Source organism: Ursus americanus, chromosome 8 (assembly GCF_024610735.1).
Source record: "Ursus americanus isolate L20-20 chromosome 8, mUrsAme1.1.p, whole genome shotgun sequence".
Taxonomy (NCBI): Eukaryota; Metazoa; Chordata; class Mammalia; order Carnivora; family Ursidae; genus Ursus; species Ursus americanus.
In genome coordinates, this window is record NC_142134.1 from 22,908,202 (window position 1) to 22,929,852 (window position 21,651).

At 40.4% G+C, this 21,651-nt stretch overlaps 1 protein-coding gene across 3 annotated transcripts in view; it reads right to left on the minus strand.

Moving 5' to 3' along the window:
• Positions 1-21,651, minus strand: part of FRAS1 (Fraser extracellular matrix complex subunit 1) — a 413,106-nt gene that overhangs the window by 33,961 nt on the left and 357,494 nt on the right. For all 3 annotated transcript variants that reach the window (XM_045790212.2, XM_045790198.2, XM_045790207.2), the window contains 8 exons: positions 20,155-20,499; positions 18,430-18,590; positions 17,758-17,905; positions 10,613-10,818; positions 7,421-7,577; positions 5,281-5,481; positions 3,281-3,468; positions 1,816-2,091 (listed from right to left, as the gene is read on the minus strand). In XM_045790212.2, the coding sequence (XP_045646168.2) occupies positions 1,816-2,091; positions 3,281-3,468; positions 5,281-5,481; positions 7,421-7,577; positions 10,613-10,818; positions 17,758-17,905; positions 18,430-18,590; positions 20,155-20,499 (1,682 nt within the window). The remainder of the gene's footprint in view (positions 1-1,815; positions 2,092-3,280; positions 3,469-5,280; positions 5,482-7,420; positions 7,578-10,612; positions 10,819-17,757; positions 17,906-18,429; positions 18,591-20,154; positions 20,500-21,651) is intronic.

Genomic DNA, 21,651 nt, shown 5'->3' on the forward strand with positions numbered 1-21,651 from the left:
TCTTTCTTTCCTACTGCTAGTCCCTCCCTCCAGCCCCCACCTAATGACCACACACACTGTAAAGTTTGTAATAACATGAAGAGTTGAAGTTGAGAACTTGGCCTCTGACACCTACTGGCTTTTGAAGGTCTTTCAACAGATTCTTTCATGTTCTCAGACATACAGAAGCCATAAGAATGCTTCACTCAAACTATGCAGAGGCAACACGGGTCACCACAACTCTTAAGATAATGTGTGCATACACATAGGGAAGTACATAAGAAGAAAAATTAATTAGTAGTTCTGTGCGCCATAGACCTCCCACAAAGCAATCATACAAACTTATAAATTCTACCCATGAAAACAATTTTCACTGAAGTCCATTAAAAATTAAAGAGGATTTTTCCATTAAAATTTTTTTAATTAGCTACCAACGCTTTATTTATTTATTTACACATGGACTTAGTTCAGAAGGGATTTGAGGCATCTTATAAAGATGCACACAATACAATGGTATTAAATAAATAATTGAAGAAACAAAGATAGAGCAAAGGGAACTGCGATGAAAGTGTTAGTCACCACGTCACGGCAAGAAGAGAAACTGAAACACCAACTTGGTGCCCGTTAAAAATGTCTGTTTGGCCCAAATCAGACTGAACTGCCTTCATGGTTTTTTGAAAAGAGAATTAGATACTTAGGAAACAGGAAGCTGTTAAGTCTTATCATTTAAGTTCTTAAATTTTATCAGATAGAACTAAGTCATGTTGCAAAAGAATTGATCTTTTGGCTTTTCTGAATAAGCTGTGCAAAAAACAATGGTTATGAGTGACTTTGCTTTACCCACAGCCCTCCCATCCAGCTGTGCCTGCCCTCCACCATGATCCCATCTATGGGAAGCACTTATTAAAGTGAGAACAAACTGAGATTGAATAGGAAAAAATCTAGAGAAATTCAGTCTGAAAGAAATCTCTGATGTCCAAAACTATTAAGTGCACTAATTGTAATAAAAAACTGCCAAGGGCTTACTATGTGCCAGATGCTGAGCTGAGGCTCTCCACTGCTTTCAGCTCTCTCCCTGAGGAGAACGATGTCCCCGGTGTGCTGAGCGTCACCACAGTGCCCTGTTTCTTAAGGTTGGGAAATCGTTCACTATTCACTGCTCTGCGATGGTGGCAGAGGTGTTGGTCTGATGTCTCAACTGTTTGAGGGCAGCAACTGCACAGTGAACTTCTTCTCATGTCCTCCTGCAATTCTGTATAACGCCGATCACTGGAGAAACACTCTATCCTTTGTTTAATCACTGCACCATCCCTACTATGTGCCCTCAATGTGCTGGCACGTTAGGCTATACAACGTGGTCCATGTCCTTAAGGGGTTTATATCCTACTATGTGTTGAACGATTGAAGAGATGTGAAAAAAAGTCATCATTAATTGTACCTACTTGGAATCTTTGACTTACTTTACTGTTTAGAGATCAGTTTTATATCTGATTTGTCAATGATTTGTGAAGTAGCTAAGTGGAAAAGGTATTATTTTGCAGATCAGGAAACAGAGACTCAGCTCCCCTAACCTCTTAACATCACATAGTTAAAAGTAGGCAGAATCAAGATTAGTAAACAGGTTGTCTGATTACTAGCTTGGATCTCTTTCTACAGCACTGTATTACCTTATATATAAGAATAAAAATACCTGTGTATATACTGTGTGTACCTGCTTATTTGTTTATTTTATTTCAAATGCCACACAAGAGCCTTAAGGAATTTGACAGAGTTGGAGTGACAAAGAGAAATACCAGTTTTCTCCCTAACCAACCGGGCCCAGACCCCTAGACCTACCATGTGGTTGACGCTGGTGAATGGCGTGTTGTCAGTGATGGTCTCAAAGGGCGACCGGGCCCCGTTGCCATCAGTGGGGGTGGCCACCTCCCAGCTGAACTGCACAGATGTTTGATTGATGCCAGCCTCGCTGCAACGCTCCTTCATGATGGCGTACTTGGGGAAATGGGAGTCACAGGGGGTAACGCAAACCAGTGGGTAGCCTGGGGAGGGGGATTTCTTGACTCCTTCCTTGGTAACTTCTTCTACGTGGTCATAGTCAGCAAGTGTGACAACCTGCAAAGGAGCAACAAAGCTTCAGCCTGGGCTGGGTGCTGGGAGGCTTAGAGAACTAAGGCTCCCCTCCCTAGAGATCCACGAGATCCTTTAACTGCGAGGGATTCTTTAAAATATAATGAAAAAAATATATAACGGAAGTTTTCATAGTGCTTTGTGAGGCATCCCTGAAAGATACTACAGATCTTTAGTGGTGAAGAAGATCCTCCGTCTGCCTGAGCCGAAAGCTTTAGTATCTTGTCAATCTTATTCCTAAACCAGAGCTCTAGCACTCATGTAAATAATACTTCTATTTTTATGCACACTTAACCAAAGCTATATCATGAATAACAGTTACTAGTTTAAAGTTGCATTAAGAAAAAATAAAATAAATAAAGTTGCATTAAATTATTAATGGTATGCAGTAGATATTTGGCAAAACAAAAGTAAATAAAAGTAGCGTATTTCTTCCATGGTCGAATAAGAGACACATTTTGGAATGATCCTTCTACTATATGAGACTAGCCAGGGGAGGTTAGAAGACTTATTCTGACTGCTTCATTATTATGGGTGAAATTTCCCTTGGCAACCTCCAGGCATTTTCCTCCTAATTGTAAAGTCAGGACATTCATTCTATACATCCCCAAATTGGGAAACTGGGTACTACACTTCTGCAAATACTTAGCTCAATGCATGTGGCAAATACGGAGGGTAATAGATATGGGGTAGCATTATTTTTTTTTTCCCTTCTTCTAGGTCCCACTAAAGAAATGAGAAGATCAATTGTATTATACTTCCCATGTTTATCAGACTAAGGTATCAACATGGTTTGGACTTACTCTTAAGTAGAAGAGGGTTTCTAATCCTCAGCACTACTGACATTTGTGCCAAATAATTCTTTGTTGTTGGGGCTGTCCTGTGCATTGCAGGTCGTTCAGCAGTGTCCCTACCTTCTACTCACTAGATGCTAAGAGCACTTGCTGTGACAGTTGTGACAACCAAAAATGTCACTAGACATTGCCAAATGTCCCCTGCAGGTGGTGGCACGGGGAGGGGATTCGGGAAGGAAAGGACAGGATGGCTCTTGGTTGAGAACCACTGTGTTAGAAGAATGAAGAAGAACAGCACCAGAAGGTCTACTTCTCTCAAGTTATCATCTACTAGTCACTAGGACAGAAAAGCAGAGATCCCTTTGGGTCAAGCAACTCACGATGGGTGGTGCTGGCAATATGAGACTGCCTGCTGCCTCCTGGTCTAGAATTGTCACTGTGGCAGTGGTCACATCGCCAAGAACTGCTTCCACTGGGTCATCTGGGCCAAGGACTAGGGAGAAAGATTCATGCCATTCCCGGTCTTCATTGGATAGGATCTCGACTTTAAAAAAGATATGATCCACACCTTCACCAAGGACAGAACAAAAAGAGAGCAAAGGTTCTCATTAGGTGACCTACCTCAGACAGTGCGGGTTGGCACTGCTGAGATTTCATGTTAAAATACGCCCTTTTCTTTTAGAGGTTTTCTATAAATACAGTGGCTGCTAATCACTTTAGTCCTATCTCCAGTGAGAAATCTATTTTATAGACCAAATTCCACCTGTGGTAGAGGCTCAGTTTTGCAGATTTACTATTCAACACCATATGAGGATTAATGGCCCCTGCCTGACACTAGCTGGTAGTAATAAAAATCTATGATCCAAAATACACTCCACCCTGGTTATGAGTTTTTTTGCTTAATTTTTCTTTCCCTTGCACTTAGGCATGAGCTCCTGCATGGCCGTGAGTGCCTGCACACACAGACACCACTCAGAGCTGCCCTGAGAACCAGGATCTCAAAGGCTTCCTACCAGGCCATCCCCGCAAAGACAATAGTGTAAGGGTTTGGCAGCCTGGAAGGAAGAGGATTAGAACCTTAGGAACAGCCTTCCTTTTCTGTAAAATAATTCTCTGGGGGTACAGATATTCCTGGTGGTAGTTAAGGTTCCCTTCTTCCTCTCCTACAAACACCTGGGCTGGGTTACTTCCAAGACCCATCTTTTTTCCAGATCCTTACGCAGAAAAGGAAAAAGTAGGGGCGGCTGGGTGGCACAGCGGTTAAGCATCTGCCTTCGGCTCAGGGCATGATCCCGGCGTTGTGGGATCGAGCCCCACATCAGGCTCCTCTGCTATGAGCCTGCTTCTTCCTCTCCCACTCCCCCTGCTTGTGTTCCCTCTCTTACTGGCTGTCTCTATCTCTGTCAAATAAATAAATAAAAATCTTAAAAAAAAAAAAAAAAAAGAAAAGAAAAAAGAACAGGAAAAAGTAAAGACACATGGAAGAACAGTCCTTGTGTGGAGGTGGAGAAAGGGCATCTACCCTTCCAGCAAACACTAACCAGATGCACATGGGATGGAGCCAAAATCCCTTTAAAACTCCAGTGTAATGAGAGACATCAGAGATCCTTCCCCTCTCATTTCTGAGGGAGTCACTTCCTCCCCCCACTTGCCAAAACGTCTCTGGAAAGGCCTACCACTGTTGCCCACTTCTGGCTATGTCACAAATGGTGCCAGGATTTACACCAGTCTTTTTACCTTATAGTGCTCCAGAAAGTTCTGTGAAAAAATCTAGCATATAATTCAAGTCCTTCTCCGTCTCATTTCTCCCATTAAATTACTATGTAAGATAGTTAAACAGAAAGCTGTGACCTGAGTCCCACCTTTCCCTCTTCCCTGACTCATCTCCATAGTTCCCTCTAGGATAAACCTTTTCTGGAAACCTCATAACAGGGTATCTTGTCTCCTAGCAGATGTTAAACCACAGGAACACAGAGACTGTGCCTTCTGGATTTTGGTAATCCTTGAAGGGCCCAGGACGGTGATTTGTACCCATATTTTATTGAATGGTGGTAGTCAATGTTTATTCTTTTAAAATCAAATGCATCTATGACTCATCTAAAGCATAGGCTAACAACAACCAAAAATCCTTTTAAAGGAGCCCAAATGCCAAGGATGTTCTGAAGTAAGGGACCTACTTTTGTTCTTTCTCAATGCTATTTTTACTAATTAAGAATTTTAAAGATTCCTGTAGTATCAAATGTGTGCTTAGTAAGTACTTCATGCCTAGTAAGTACTACTGTTTTCCTCTTTTATTTTTCTGCTCATTCCTTTCTTCAAATACAAGATATTTGCCTCTCTATTAAGCAAAACCCACAGATTGGGATTAGCGTTCAATTACCGGGACTGAACTTCAAGACTCTGCTCTTTGGGTAGTAATCCACCCCGGACTGGGCAGACCCATCCCGCGTGCTGCAGCGAATCTTGGATGTCCTGTTCTGATCCCCCCGGCGGATCACCTTGATGTTCAGGAGGGCTACAGCGTCTGGCCCTGAGGGTTCCCGGACTTGGTATGCAGCTTCTTCAAACTCAATGGTAGGGGCTAAGGAAACAGGATTAGAAAAACAAGGGTGAGCTAGAAAAGCACAAAGATTCCCACTCCCCGGAAAACACCTTATAAAGACAGGAGGGACTTTTCCACATTAGTAAGCAATACAAAGGAAAAATGGCTCGCAGTCATAAAAATCAATCTGTTTTTAACCCCTCAGCGAAGCTTTGGAAAAGGCACTTATTTATGATTCTTCGGGAGTTGTTTCTCACAGGTTTCTTATTAAAAACAATAGTAGGGGAAATATTTTTAAGCATTTTGAAATGCATGATGTCCACATTTCCATCTGGGCATTACAGCTCACAAAATGATTTTAAATTCACACACTTTATCAAGGGACTGAGACAGAGTAAGCCCTTGATAAATACTTATTGACCAATTGCATGAATCAACTCTTTTTCATTTATGAGATATGAATTTCTGAGCTTTATAATTTATCTCATTATATACTACCTAAACTTTCCAAGTCCATCTCCCGTCTCTGATCTCCTGGGTCCTTCTTCCCAGAGCCCTCACGTCTCCCGTCCTTATATTTTCCTAACTTCTCACAGGTTATTTAGTTAAAAATGAGTAGTTTTAATGAAGAACACAAGACTTCCTAACACAATCTGGTTTGAGGTACTATTCACTTTGCTATGAAGTGATTAATATGTTGGTTTTTACAAAAATTTCAAATTGTGCCTTCTTCTCCATTATATTCTCATAGGGAAAGGTGAGGTGGTAGTGGTGGATAGATTGAGAAAAAAAAATGGAAAAATTGAGAGCGATTACAAATTTTATACCATTTCTAATATGCTATGATATTTTGTGGAAATTTCTAGAGTCTCTGTTCATTTCCCTCTTTCCCTCTCAGAAAATAAATTCTTCCTAATTGTAGAAGATAAGCTTCCTTGGACTTTGTAGTTTTTAATGAATGCTCTTTGGAACTTTGGAGAGCCACTTAGTACCTCTCTGAACCTCAATCATTGGGTTTCTGTGTGACCAGGAGAGGTACAGTTTAGGATCTGAACCTTTTGAGTCCTTGGGTAAAGGACTGATTCAGCTTCAAGGCTGGCTTTTCTTATCTTACCCAATGTCCAAGTTAGTGCCCGATTTTATGTCAGAAACTCCGAGAGTCTCAGTAATTCTCACATAGATTCTAGAATCTGATAAAATAAGGGTTAAAACCAGTTTTGCTGCTTACAGCTGTGTAACGGCATAAATTATAGAAATTTGCTGAGGCTCAATTCTTCACCGATAATATGGGATTATAACACCTACCTCAAGGGGTTAGTGTCAGGATTAAATGAGATAAGATAATATAATATGCTTAGCGTGGTTCTCGGTCTACAGTAACATAAAAACAGCGATTACTATTTGTAATATTATCCATTCACTCATTAAAATATCTATTTGAATAAAAGAAGTGTGTCCCAATTTGAAACAGATTTGGTTTTGTTTTCCCTAGTGCCTGGGTCATTCTTTGCTGACACCTGACTAAAGAATTTAAGATTTGGGAGGTTAATAGGCCAAATCAATTAGAAGAAAACTGAGGAATTAGACTTTTCTGGGAAGGTGGCAGTGTTTAAATTAGTTCATTGGATTCAACTGATTCTGATTGTATTTCCAATCTGGCTCCTGAAGTGCAGCGACTTTCATAGGTTTTATTCTCTGTCCTCCCTAGCGTCTCTGTCCTAGCTTGTAACCACACTCATTCCTTATCTCTTGGCAATACGGCAGGAATAATGAGATTAAGCACATCTATAAACGTACTGGAACTCTGTACAGGATCATCACTTGCTGCCAACGGTTTATATAAATAGTCTGAGATTGTTATCAGCAGGCACTTTGATAGCACTTTCATTTTAAAAAACACCTATAATTACATTATTAGTAAAACATCAGTTCATGTTTTATCAACCAAAGAGTAAATAAAGACAGTATCTTCTGTTACCATCTTCATCATTGGATATGGTGATGGTGGCCATGTTATTCTTCCCAATTCTGGCTCCACTCCAGTGGTTTCCAAGAGGATGGCCGAGGTAGACCCTGAATTGCTCCTCAGGCTCAAACATGGAGTCATCATGGATAGAGACAGTGCAGTTCTTCATCTAGAGCCGGTGTCATAAGATAGATTAAAATTTGCACTGAAAAATCAGTAACTTTCTTGCTTTTCTTAGAAAATGATTTTTCTTCTTTGCAGCATCAAAGAGTCAACACAAATTCAAAAGGATCCAAACCATTTCATTTGTAAAATAGAATGTTTAAATCTAACAGTTCATGCCTGACGGGGACATACCTATGTGCAGAGCCTTGTATTAGAACATTCCAAACCACTCTGAATGATTGGTCATGGATTATGAAAAACAAGATCAATGAAACAACCCACTCCAATGCACCCGTAAGAAATTTGTGCACGTTCCCTGATCAGACCAATGCATACGTACACATTATGAAAGGTAAATTTCTGATGATGGGGGTTAACAGATGGATGGGGCTTCCTAGAGACACCTAAACAACGGTCCATTCCCTTGGTAAAAACTGAAGAGTTTTAGAAGGAACTCAGAAAGGCTCCTTGTTAGGCTGAAGATACCTTTCAATGTTGCAGAACTCTCAAATATGCCGCCAGATGGTGTCTCATCTGAACACTGCTGAGTTCTGGAAGTCTGAGAACACAAGTCTAAATCCCTGTTTGACAGAAAGAAATCACGTGCTTCCTACACTGATTATTCTCTACTGAGGACTGTACTCTCAAAAAAAACATAAAATAAGGCCAAAACATTTTAGATGACGCAGTAGCTTCAACAGTAGAGTCATGTCATGTGAAGTGGGATTCTTTTTAGTTGAACCATTTTAAATCCACTCTACTACTGTATTGCAAAGGATCTGTGGGTATAGAGAAGTTCTACTCTCATACTTCTGGAGTCACACTAAATGGAAGGAGAACATCCTGGGAATGTTTATAGGTAGCTTGCTAACCATGTTTTAAGCCCCTGAAGAACGTCCCTTTTTTTTTCTTGATAGAAAACATGAATTTAGTAGTGACTCTTTGGGATATCTTTTTAAAAAGGACATTCTAGTGAATGACAAGTTTCAAAGACAAACTGCTTAAAGCCAGAGAAAATGAAGATTCCAAAGTGTGCTTACGAAGAATGATAGGTTGTCATGTGGGTAACATATAGATGATTAGACTGTATTTTCTTTGTAATTTTATTAAATTATAAACTGTCTCTTGGATAAGCAGAGAATCCTCTTTTGAACTTAAGACAAATACAGACATGTAGACTCAAAGCTGAAGATTGTATCTGTAGTATTTGTGTATGTTTTTAAGCACATGTTTCAACCTGCCACCAGTAAAATTCCCATAAAACATATAACTAAGACAGGGCTTCTATGAGTCATGAATGCATAAAAGACCAAGAGTCTTGAAGAAGGAAGCTATCACTTTTTTTTTTTTTTTTTTGGTAGTAAAGATGAACAGAGGGAGAATCTGCAGTGACTTGGGATGGGTAAGATCTTCGAACGCTAAACTTCAAAAGGACTCATCATAGGGCAAACACCTGAGATGTTTGACTACACCAGAATTGAAACATCTGTTCAACTAAGAACACGTGATCAAAGGTAATAGATGAGTGACAGAATGGAAAAATATGTTTACAATATCGAAAACGTCTACAACCGGCAGGGAATTAATATTTAGAATATACAAGAAAGACTGCAAATCAGTAAGAAAAAGACAGTAGTACAATAATAAGGAACAAAGGATGAAAATAATTAACTTACACAAGAGGAAACCCAATAAGCTAACAAGCATATACACTAGTAGTAATTGGAAATATGCAAATTAAAATGAGATATAACTTTATACATAGTAGATTAGCAAAAATTCAAAAGATGAGTAATGCTACATGTTGGAGAGGATATAGGGTTATAGCAACCTTTGTGCCACTGCTAGTGACTTTCTGGAAAGTGTTCTGACACTATATTTTCAAGTTAAGCACATACGTGGACTTTGGTCCAGCAGTTTTGCTGCTGAGTGTATATCCAAAGAAATTCCCACTCCGGTCTGTAAGTGGACACGTACGAGGACGTGCACGGCGGCACTAGTTGTGGTGGGAGAGTGTTAGGAGGTGACCGGGTGCTACCTCTGAGGTTCCTCACTGTCTACTACTAAGAGTGGATGGTTAAATGTGCTAACTACCCATCATGAAATATTATGCACTATCTCAGCAACAGACTAGATGTACACATGAATGAGGTGGACAAATATTAAAAAATATTACTGATTAAACAGTAAGAGTCTGGAGAAGATGTAACACACTAGTTTTATAAATTCAAATTTGCATACAAAACAACCAGCATTTTTAAAGAACAAATACAAATTAGGACATATACGTTAAACACAGCAGATTGATAAGTTCTGGGGTGGGGAATGAAATATGGCTGGAGAATAGGCATAAAATAAAACAAATTAAGAGAAGGGCCTTGAAATGACTAAGGGGACTATGTGTTTTGAACCAAGGGGGTACAAGTGACTCAATCAACTGAAACTGAAATTCAAAAATGGGGAAATGTGATTCTCATTCAGTATACATACACTAAAGTTGCAGGCTTTGATTTTAAAGTCGCCATACTTACTGACCTGCGTTTCTCAGGAGTTCCTGTGCCCACACGCATCACTTTCTATGTAATTGCTAAGCAGAGAACACTCTCCTGGCTTGAATCTGCCCTATGTCTGCCTATTTGGTCCTATCCTATTGGTTCTATACGAGAATGTATGCTGCCTTGAGACAGGGGCCCAGGTATTAGAGAATTGTCTGGTCCTCCTCTAGGTAACATTGGTGGAGTGTGTTCATCTCTAATGTAGTTACAAATTAAGAGAAGCCTCATTCATTTGATTCTGCTAAATTCCAGAAATGTTACATATCATCTAAATTCTCAGCTCAACCAATGATATATGTGTTTGGTTGTAAGTAGGATACAAAGAAGACAGCCACACGGGACAGATGATAGTATTACGAATAGTACCAATTAGTAAAAGAATTCCTAGGATGTTCAGAATTTGTCTAAATGAGTTCATTATGGACAAGTAAAGGCATCAAAGAAAAAGAGAATCTGATCTTTCAACCATCATGAATGCACTTACTTTCTCCCCTTTTAGAAACGTAATCCGTGAGGAGTCCGCATTTCTTCTCTCCTCAAAGTCCTCCATGACCTGAGCTGAATGGCCCTGGGTATAGCACCTCACTGACGACTCATAGCTCAGGTCTCCACTCCGAATGATGGGCACCTGCAGAACACCTTCCTTCTCGTTCACTAGGAGCAAATCCTTAGCAAACTGCATGCTGGGCACTGGGAGAGCAGAAGGAAAGATGGAGGCATTGTTAGTGGGAGACAGAGGGGAGGTGGCCGCAGCCCTCATCAGCCCTCAATAGCCAATTGGCAGGAAAGGTCTACTAAGGGCTGTCATCACAGGCTGGCAAGTCCGAGATGGTAAGCAGATTTCAAAGCATGGTTGCTCTCAAGACAAGGGAACCGCTTCCATTGTTGAGCGTGCTTCTAATGAAACAGAATAAATCAATTTTGCACCTGTTTCTCCCAGCTTCAGGGTGTGGTCCTCATCTCAAATGCAGATAAGTAACGCAAGCAAAAAAAAGGCCAGGTATAAGGAAAAATTTGATTGAGACTTGAATATGCAAAAAAAAAAAAATTACTTTTTTTGGCTATAAAAAAGGAAAAGAGCAGTGTAAGCCTGATGATAAATGGCCACTCACATTAGTCCTGGGGCCAGGGAGACAGTAGGGAAAAGTGGGAATACCGGTAAAGAGGAAAGCGCAGGCCTTTTTAAAGAGGGTTACCCCTCAGCTCCAGTGTTTTGTTGGCAGATTATCTTATTTTCATAAGAAGCCAGAAATCTGGATTTTTATGTCATATCTGCTAAATTTTTATTTATTTTTATTTTTTTATTTTATTTTTTTTTAAGATTTTATTTATTTATTTATTTATTTGATAGAGATAGAGACAGAGAGGGAACACAAGCAGGTGGAGTGGGAGAGGAAGAAGCAGGCTCATAGCAGAGGAGCCTGATGTGGGACTCGATCCCGGAACGCCGGGATCACGCCCTGAGCCGAAGGCAGATGCTTAACTGCTGTGCCACCCAGGCGCCCCTATATCTGCTAAATTTTTAAAAGGCAATTAGTTAAAACAGTAAAAAGAAATTCCATAGAGGCCAAACTATTTGGTCCAAACAAAAGACATCCACATGCTGAATTTGGCCAGTGGGCCCCCAGTCTGTGACTCCTGCTATAAAATCACTTTTTCTTTTATAGCTCACATGGTCTCATTTGACTTTAGGAAGGGACCATAGCCAAGTTGTGGTTAAAAACGTGGGCTTTGCAGTCAGCATGCCTGAATTTCCAACCCAACCCTGCTACTTATTAGCTGTATGATACAGGGTAAGTTACTTAGATTTTCTGAGCCTTGGGGTTTTATATTTATAAATTGGAAATATTACTATCCAACTCCTAGAGTTGTTGGAAGGAGAGAATTTAATCAAACAACGTATGCACGGTGCTCAATACAGTATCTGGCACATCACAGGCACTCATATTTTGGTAGGAATTATTACATTATGGCTTGTATTGCCCCCAACTCCAGGGTTCTTAATATGAAGAATCATTTTTTTCTCCTTACTTCCTATAGTGCCTACAATAATTCTCCGCATTAAGACATGTCCTCTTCTGAGACCAACATCTTGTTGATTGCTGGTTCATTCTTTCTTTTTTTTTTTTTTTAATATTTATTTATTTATTGGAGAGAGAGAGAGAGTGTGAACAGGCAGTGGGGAGGGGGAGAGGGAGAGAGAGACTCAAGCAGACACCCCACTGAGCACAGAGCCTGACATGGGGCTCAATCCCATGACCCCGAGATCAGGACCCAAGCCAAAACCAAGAGGCAGACACTCAACTGACTGTGTCACCCAAGCACCATGTTGGTTATTTATTTCTTAATGAACAATACAAAGAGGTAGTCCCTCCAGTCACATGTCAAAGCCTCCTGTGGCAGAAGCTGACCCTAAAGCTGTAGTCCCCCATTTCCTTGCTGTGTCATGTGTATGCCCTGCCAAACCTGAAAGGAAGGAACCAAAAGGCCAGGACCCAAGCACTCTGCAAATCAATATGTAAAAAGCTCTATTTGCCTCCAACCTGCCCACTGCTCAGGACCGTGAGTATGAGCAAAAACAAAGCAAACTCATTATCTAAGCTAAACCTAAGAGTTACCACTTATTACCAAAGAAAAACCCAGCAGATACTTCTTAAAAGAACACCACACCTAGAGGATAATTAACAACTTTGGCATCAGGCCCCAAACATTTAGCCTTGAGGGTTCTGTCATCCAGTAAAATGGTATGTACTGTTAAAAGATGGGTGGCAGTGACATGACCTAGCATAGAAGGACAAGAAGGAAACTTGTTGGCAGGTAAAAACAACAAGCAAGGAAGCTTTTCTGCTCATGAAAAGATTATCTAAAGCTTTGGATTGATTTTTCTTGCTGGCCCGACGAGCACCAAGTCAGATGAGAGTTAAAAGTGAAAGTGGTAATGTTTGGGTTTTGTTGTGTATTAATCAACCCCAAATTCTTCTTGAGCTGTAAAAAACTCCTTTTTTTTCTCTCTCTCTCTTTAACAAGATAGTAAAGCTCACTCATTTCCCTATCTGGAAAAAAGAGGGAGAGAGAGAGAAAGAGAAGTAAGGGACGTGGGTGAACATGTCTCATGATTGCCTGCCATGCTAGGAATGGTCGCTGCCTCATGGGGCCCCTCGTTGGTGGGAGGACGAAGCAAGAGACAACGGAAAGATGATAAGGTGGGTTCAGTAATAGACTTGTGCATGGGGGTTTATGGCATACAAAGGAAAGGCCCAGCCCAAGTCAGCCAGTGTATTAAGGGCTTCCACACATGTCATTTCATGTCCTCCTCTCAATACCCCGACTACAATCCCCTCAGGAAGTAGAAGCACTGTTCTCAGTTCTGCCTGACTGTAGAGCTCCTTCTCCTTTCACACCGATGGGCTGCGTGCCATGAAATGGGGATCACTCATGGGGGTTCACAGGCTTGTGCTAGGTATCGTACATTCACTGTTAGCGCTCTTAGTGCATTCATCACACACAGCCCAGTTTGTAGTTATCTCCCTACTTATGTTCATTCTGTGTCCTGAAATAGATTGTGGGACTCTGCTCTTCACTCCATTGTAACCCGCACAGTGCTGGGCGCCAGACTTAGGCATGGAAAATGTTCACGAAATACTGTTACCCACTAACTTTCTCTGTAAGTGCAAATGCCACCCCCTGAAATTCAAGAGCCTCTTTATGGGCCACAGTTAGGTTGGAGATTTAGGAGAAATCCTGCCTCCAGTTCGCTCAGGTTAGAGCAGGTAGGACGTAGTGAACACCCAGGGATGTGATGAGATCATGGCTACAAGGCCTTTCCTGTCTTGCTCAGCATTCCTCAGGTCCATACCAAAGTCTCACTCCAGGTACCAGAGCATAAGAGGAAAATGCAAATAGGAAAATGTTCTGAGATGAATTACTTAGATGATTTAAGGGCCCGCGATCACCCTGTGGAAAAAGATGAAAGATCTAAAGTCACTTTGGAAGGCGGAAGGTTGACTTTATAAGGATACTAGGTCACGTGAAGCATCTAAAACTGCAATGTGAAAAGTCATCACGGTAGGGTATAAAACTAGAAGACTGGACATGGATAAAACAGACCTAGGTTGTAAGTCTGGTCCCATCGCCTCCTCTCCATGTGATCTTGGACAAATTATCCAACCTGTTTCACTAGTTGAAGAGCTTGTAAAGATTAGAGAGAAGGTGAGATCTTTCCACCTTACAATGCGCACATGGAAGAAACTCAACAAGAGTTAGCGATTACTAAGAAGAAGGCTAACCAATAGACACAACTGTTGAACACTACAATGGGTTACTGAAATAGGTTTGGGGATTTCTTTCTCTGGGATAAATTCTTGACTGAATATAGTTTGTTGTAGACTTCCTGAAAGATGAGAAATATTTTAACGTGTTCACTTTCTAAGTTTGTAACCCTAATGTTCACCAATAAAATGTGGAAAAAATCCAAATGGAACCTTTTCTGTTGATCTGGGGCAATGAGTTTTGTGTACATGACTGGAGTCCCACTGGCAAGTGTGATAAATGACTGATATGCCAGGAAGAAAAGAAATTAACATGGAATAAAATCTACTATGTGCCAGGTACCATGGTAGATATTTTCACATACTTTATCTAATTTAATCCTTACAATAACCTTGTAAGGTAGTTATTTTCATTATCTATGGATTAACAAAATGAGGCTCAGTAACCTTGTGTTGCTAGTCCAAGGCCAGAAAGTAAGGAAATGGTGGGGCTGGGATTTTATTTTAGGACTTCTGATTTTGCATTCCCTTTCCATGCCATCAGAAGGAAATTAACTACCTTTCATGCAAAAGAATAAAGAATAAAAAGAGTAACTGAGTTTCTTTCCTTCTTCTTTTCAGTGAATAAGGAAAAAATAAAAACATATCCCAGATTCTACAGCTGGATCAAATAGGACTATTTCGTGTAGTGCAACGGGTATGGACAAGCCAAAGTCTCAGAACACAGGCTGGTCTCACTCTGTATGAGACTTCAGGTCTTTCCTCCCCTGATTCTAGTCTCCTTATCTATAGAATAGAAACAAGTATAAAACCATGAAATTATGAGATAATGTCTAGTATGTCATTTTGTAAACTCGGAGGTAATATATATGATATAAAATAGTATAATTGTTAAAACCTTGTTTACAGTTAAAAAGTTAACTTTTTATGAATCACAAACCTAAGTGTAAAGCTTAAAACTAAAACTTCCAGAAGAAAACACAGGAAAAAATCTTTGTAACCTTGAGTCAGGGAAAGATTTCTTAGATACAACATTAGAAGCACAATCCATAATAGAATTATCGATAAATGGAACTATTTCAAAATGAAAGACTACTGCCCTTTGAAAGAGATTGTTATAAGAACAAAAAACAAGCAATGGATTGGGAAAAAATATTTGCCAAACACGAATATTTGTCCAGATTTTATAACAATGCAATAATAGAGGGCAAAAAAAACCAATTAAAAATGGGGGAAGTATTTGAATAATACTTTGCTAAAGAAGATATATAAATGGCAAGTAAGCACCTGAAGATCTCAGTGTCATCAGTCCTTAGAGAAATGACTTTCAAACCATGAGACATCACTATACGTCTGCCAGGATAACTAAAAAAACCCCACAGAAAGTTGACAACGCCAAATGTTGGCGAGGATGTGGAACAGCCAGAATTCTCGTACACTGCTGGTGGTAATGCAAAACAGTTACAACCACTTTGGAAAACAGCCTGGCAGTCTCGTAATGTTAAACAAACACTTACCATACAATCCAGCCACCCCACTCTGAAGTATTTACCCCAGAGAAATAAAAACCTATATTCACACAGAAAGCTATATGCAAATATTTATAGTCACTCCAGTCATAACTGCCAAACCTGGAAACAACTCAAATGTCATTCAACAGGTGAGTGGATGAACAAACTGCAGTACGTCTATATAATGGGAAACTACTCCTCAGTGAAGGAAATGAACTGCTCGTATATGTAACAACACGGATGGTTCTCAAGTGCAATCTTTTAGAGAAAGAAACTGGACACAAGTTGCTATATTACATGATTCCAATTATATGACATTCTAGAAATGGCAAAACTGTATGGGTAAAAACCCAGCAGCGGTTGCCAGGGCTAGAGATAGGGAAGAGGCTGACCACAAAGGGGCACAAGCAAATTCTGGAGGGTATTGAAACTGTTCCACATTTTGATTGTGGTGGTGGGCACACCACTGTATGCATCTGTCAAAACTCATAGAATTGTCCACTAAAGAGGGTGAATTTTAATTCATGTAAGTTAGATCTCAATAAACCTAGGTCTAAAATAAGATATCATTTTGGACATTTGCATTATGTATATATTATGTATGCATATGCATATTTGTGCATTATATGTATACATATGCATTATATATATTTCTCTTGAAGGATACAAACAAAAACAACAAACTGGTTAAAATGGTTGTCTCTAGGAGAACAACCAGAGGGTTGGGAGACAGGGGTAGAAGGTAGACTTAATTTTCATGGTATACCTTTTTTTGGTCATTTTTAAAACTATATAAATAAACAAATTATTTAAAAATAAATGAAAGCATTAAGGATCACCCTGCTGGGCTGATTGTTCCTTTTCTGGTGACTTTTCAGTCACTGAAAGCCCATATTTACTTATGGGCTCTATTGTCAACCACTGGGGATGCTAAGGAGGGTCTTCCTGCTTTAGGTAGGAGCTTTGACCTGGAATCTGACAATTCTAAATTTCATCAACTCTTCCCAAGAAGCATCCAACCTTTTCCGGTCATCTTCCTGTTAGATCTTCAGTGGCAACTGATATTTTGTTCATATACGTGTTGTCTAGTCTTTCTTGTACGTCATCTACAGGACTGCCAGTGTCAATTTCCTCAAACAAAGATCACACCACTGCTCTGCTTAGAAGCATCTGCTGCTCCTCTCAGCTTACAAGTCCCTCAGGCTGCAACATAAGACCTTTTAGAACTGGAAATGAAATGGAAAGACAGGTTGGCGTCCCATGCCATTTCCTCCTATTCACCTCCTGCCAGGCTTAAAGCAAAAGTAAGCATCTCACTGTTTCTCAAATACGTGTCTTCCAAAATTTTATACTTTATATATACTACATCTCTCCATTTGACAAAACTTTATTTTACTATCCATTAGATGAACTCATACCACACCCCAAAGCCCTGTTTAAATATCATGTCCTCTGTGCAATCTATACTTCTTCCTCATATGGTTGCTGTTCAGTCCCCTCTGCTCCCCTAGCACTGGAGTTATAGCACTATTAGGTCATTTATCAAAATACAGTCTAATTTTTCTGTTTAAGGGTCTGATCTCCTCAACTAGACATTGAGCTTCTTGAGGACAGGGCCCAAGGCTTATATATCAGAGTAGTGCTTAGCACAGTACCAGAAACATGAATGTTTATTTCTCCCCCATATTTCTATGTGAAAGTAGGTACATAATACGTACACACACACACACACACACACACACACACACATTTCTTGAATGAAAATGTGAATGAGTTCCAATGTCATATAGTTGGAAGGCAAGGAAGAAATAGAAATACAGTTTGAGCCACAAGCATCTCCAATATCTTACCATCCTGGAATGTGTCATTAATTGCAATGACAGCCTGGAAGGGTTTGGTCAGTTCGGCCCCTTGTGCTGAGCTGAGAAAAACCACAAACGTCTCCAGCCCTTCAATTACTGGATACTGAGTGTCATCTAAGATAGTCAAGGTGCAGTACTAGAAGAAAAATCAAGATGTTAGTTGTGGTGATCATTTTGCAATACAAACACTGAATCATTATGTTGTACACCTGAAACGAATATGTTATATGTCAATTATATCTCGATTTTTAAGAATAATATGAATATAAGAAGAAGAAAAATCAAAGTAAACCTTACAGAATGTCCAACATACCCATTTGCCTTCAGGAGAATAGGACAGAGGTGATAACTTGCTTTCTCTGGTGGTCTTACAGTAAGTCTTCTTAATCCATAAAATGATAATCTCTTTATTACAAACCCTTAGGTGTTTTGTCTCTAGATATTTACATCAACAGAGTGCAGTTCCTACTCTAAATCTGTCACTTGGAGAGTTTGTAGAAGATCTCTCCGGGTCTATTCTCTTGTTTGCATGTTTGCGTTTGTGAAGAAAGGGAAGACAGTCATAAGGCAAGTGTGGTTTAGAGTCCTCCATAGAGTTTGGGGAGCAGAACAGAGACAACATTAACAGGCCCACCTGGCCTTTGACTGCTCTATCCTCACCTGCTCGGTGACACCTGGCCCAAACTCCACCTTCCTAGAGCTGGGGACATAGTCAACTCCTGGAGTGGCAGAAGCTGGGTCTGAGGGCCGTGTTGCACACCAGACAGATGTGAAGGTAGAAAGGTCAGTTCCATGACGGATAACTGGAATCTTCAATGTACCTAAATGGAGATCCATAGAGATGTCAATGGTCAGTGTTGGGCCAGAAGTCAATGGGGTTTCAGAACAATGCTCTCCCTCATAGCAGTAGCAACTCTACCCTGTGAGCTTGTCTAATCCAACTTCAGTGATGCTCCTGTGTTCCCTCTGAGGAAGGCTGTGAAGTGTCACCACCCCTGTTTTTACTGACACTAAGATCAAGAGCAGACCTGGAGGAGGGCTTCATGGAGGTAGTACTGGAGAGACAGCCCTTAGGGGAAAATGGTTTTGTGGTTTCATGAAAGACACCGTTCACAGGAGAAAAACAAAGTGGAGAGGGCCCATCGATAAACATCTCAAGCCTATTTTGGGAGAAGAAACTCAGAGACTAGAGCCTCAGGGATGAGCTAGAAAGTAGTCAATTAATAGAGAACCAGCTAGGGGACTCTATGGGGCCTGAAGCTGAATGTTCCTAATTAAATGTTCCTAACTGGGTTGATTTCTCTATTTTATCTGAGTGGTGCACACATCATTACTTAAACCATATGTGCTGTTGTTTATCTTAGGAATGAAGCTCATCTTCTGGCCCACTATAACATCACACTTTGTAGTGTCCTAATGATATACATGTGGATTTTTAGCTATTTTCACAACCAAGGTCAGAAAAAAGCTACATAAAAATCCCATCGATCCTATTTTTTTAGTCAATAAGCTGCGAGCTGACAAGTAGTCATGGCTGAGCATTTGGTGTAGAGGAGAGGAAACATGGTACAGAAAAGGTCTAGGTTCTAATCCCAGCTCTGCCATATTAGCTACTGATCTTTGATGCTTTATTTTACCTTTCTGAGCCTCCATTTGCTCTTCTATCTAATGTTCTCTTTTCTACAGAAGATTAAATGAGAATGCATGGAATGCAGATGGCATGGTGCCTGGCATTCAGTAAGTGCTCAAACATATGAGTTCCCATGATCCCTCAGAATATCACCTTCAGAGAGGTGAATGGCCATGACCAGGTGGGTCAAATCAGTGGAGCTCAGCACAGCTGCTGCTCCTTCTGGCAGTATGTCTGCTAGCAGCATGCAGAAGACTTTGAGAGCTTTGTGGAGCCAAAAGAGGGAAGGAGCCTGGGTGGAAGAAATCTGCCCACTGACTGCTTTGGGGTGTTATATGAATGAGAAAGTTCCATTGGTTAGGACACTGAAACTTTGGAATTTATTTGTTCTGGCAGCTAGCATTATGCTAAATAACTTACCTCCATCCTCAACAGATCACATTTCTCGACTTCAGAGGCCAAAATGCTTAGCAGCACGCCCTCCCTCCAGACCACAGAGATCAACCAAAGAAGCTCTAAGCCTATCCCTCCCTGCCATCAGTAACCAGGGCAAGAAAAGTGGATGGAATTCTCTATTCTTCATTACCTTCCATTCTTGGTCTTAATTCCTATTATTATATGTCTCCAACCAACAACGGTGTCACTGAGGAATGGCATTCTCAAATGTCTTAAGGACATTCTGGAAACTAAGAGGAAAGTGTTCAAGAAAGGGATCAGGATATGGGTGATGGAATCCCAGAGATGCTCTCTATTACCTGCATCCTCGCTGACAGTGAAAGCCGTATTGCCCAGGGACACAGTGGAGGCGTCATTGGGACCACTGATGAGCACCTTGGCCGATGCCACCCTTCCGATGCGGGCATTGTCTGAAGCATCTGCCAGGACAATCTCAAACTCTTCTTCTTCTTCATACTCACTGTCATCAATGAGCATGACATCACAGGTGGACATGGTGACACCAGGTCCAAATATCACACGACTGTCAGGAGACATCCCTCTAGATTTAAAATCAGAGCCCGATTCTAGAGCATAGAGGCTACTTCCCATAGCTGACTTAGGCACTGTGTAGCAAATTGCAGATACAATGCTGCTCGAATCCCCTGAAATACAAATGGCAGGAAAATGAAAGCATCGGAGTGAGCACTTCTCAAATTTTAAGATCTCTGATAATTTGGTAGGTTTGGTTCCCTCTGACACATTTCATCACTACTTCTGTTCAAACTCTGACATGAAACCTTCCTGCATTGCAGCTTCTTAAGCCTGTGGTTTAAACCACTTGAGGATTTAATATACCCCAGATACTTCACCAAACAATTTAAAATGGATTTCCTATTCTGTGAATTTTGTGCTCTGTTAATTCACAAGACTCATTGCTCACCATCTAAGACCACAGCGGGTAGAAAGATAAGAGACATATTTGGTACTTTAAGTAGCAAAGTAATTGTGTCCCGAAGGTAGTGCTCTGAGCACAGTTCACCGCCTTTCTGAATAAACTTCTGCACTTTAATTCCCAGGGAGAAATCAGCTTGTTTAAAAAAAGAAAAACAAAACAAAATAAAACCTGCCTCTCTGTACAAATGACTTTACTTATTAGTGCTGCCTCGTCCCTGGAAGACAGCCTGTTTTGGGCCTGGCTTGCTGGCCCAGGGCAATCAATGGGGCTTGCTTGTTTTCCAAGTGGCATCACCAAGGGTTTGAGCTATCTACAGTGTTTGTTATGCTAATACCCAGTCAGCAGATTCAATAAAAAAACCTGACATCATCACTTAGAGTCATGTTGGGGCTCTGAATGGGGATTTAATTTCTGTGAGTTTTAAAGTTTCAATATTGCACAATCACAAATGCATATGATCTTTGTTTTGTTTTCAATCCCTCAAGCATTGCCCTTTATTTCTCACACATGGTTTATTTCTCATCTGAGCTCTATACATGACACTCACGTAGGAAAATCTTTAAATATATTTCTGTCTTCCCAAACTAAGATGAGAAGCCAGTTCTTATAAACTTCCCTCGTTGACCAAGGCTACTAAATATTTTATAGATTGGGTGATTGATTAAGAATCCTAAATTCATGAATAATTTGCAAGACCAAATATAACCAGTCTTCCAGTCCTGTTAAGAATAAATGGGAGCACTACAACTTGAACTAAGAAGAGAAGTCTTCTGATAGTACTCACTACAGGTAGGATCATTATTAGGGTTGTTCTGGGAATTTAAATGAGCTAATACATGTAAAGCACTTACACACAGAA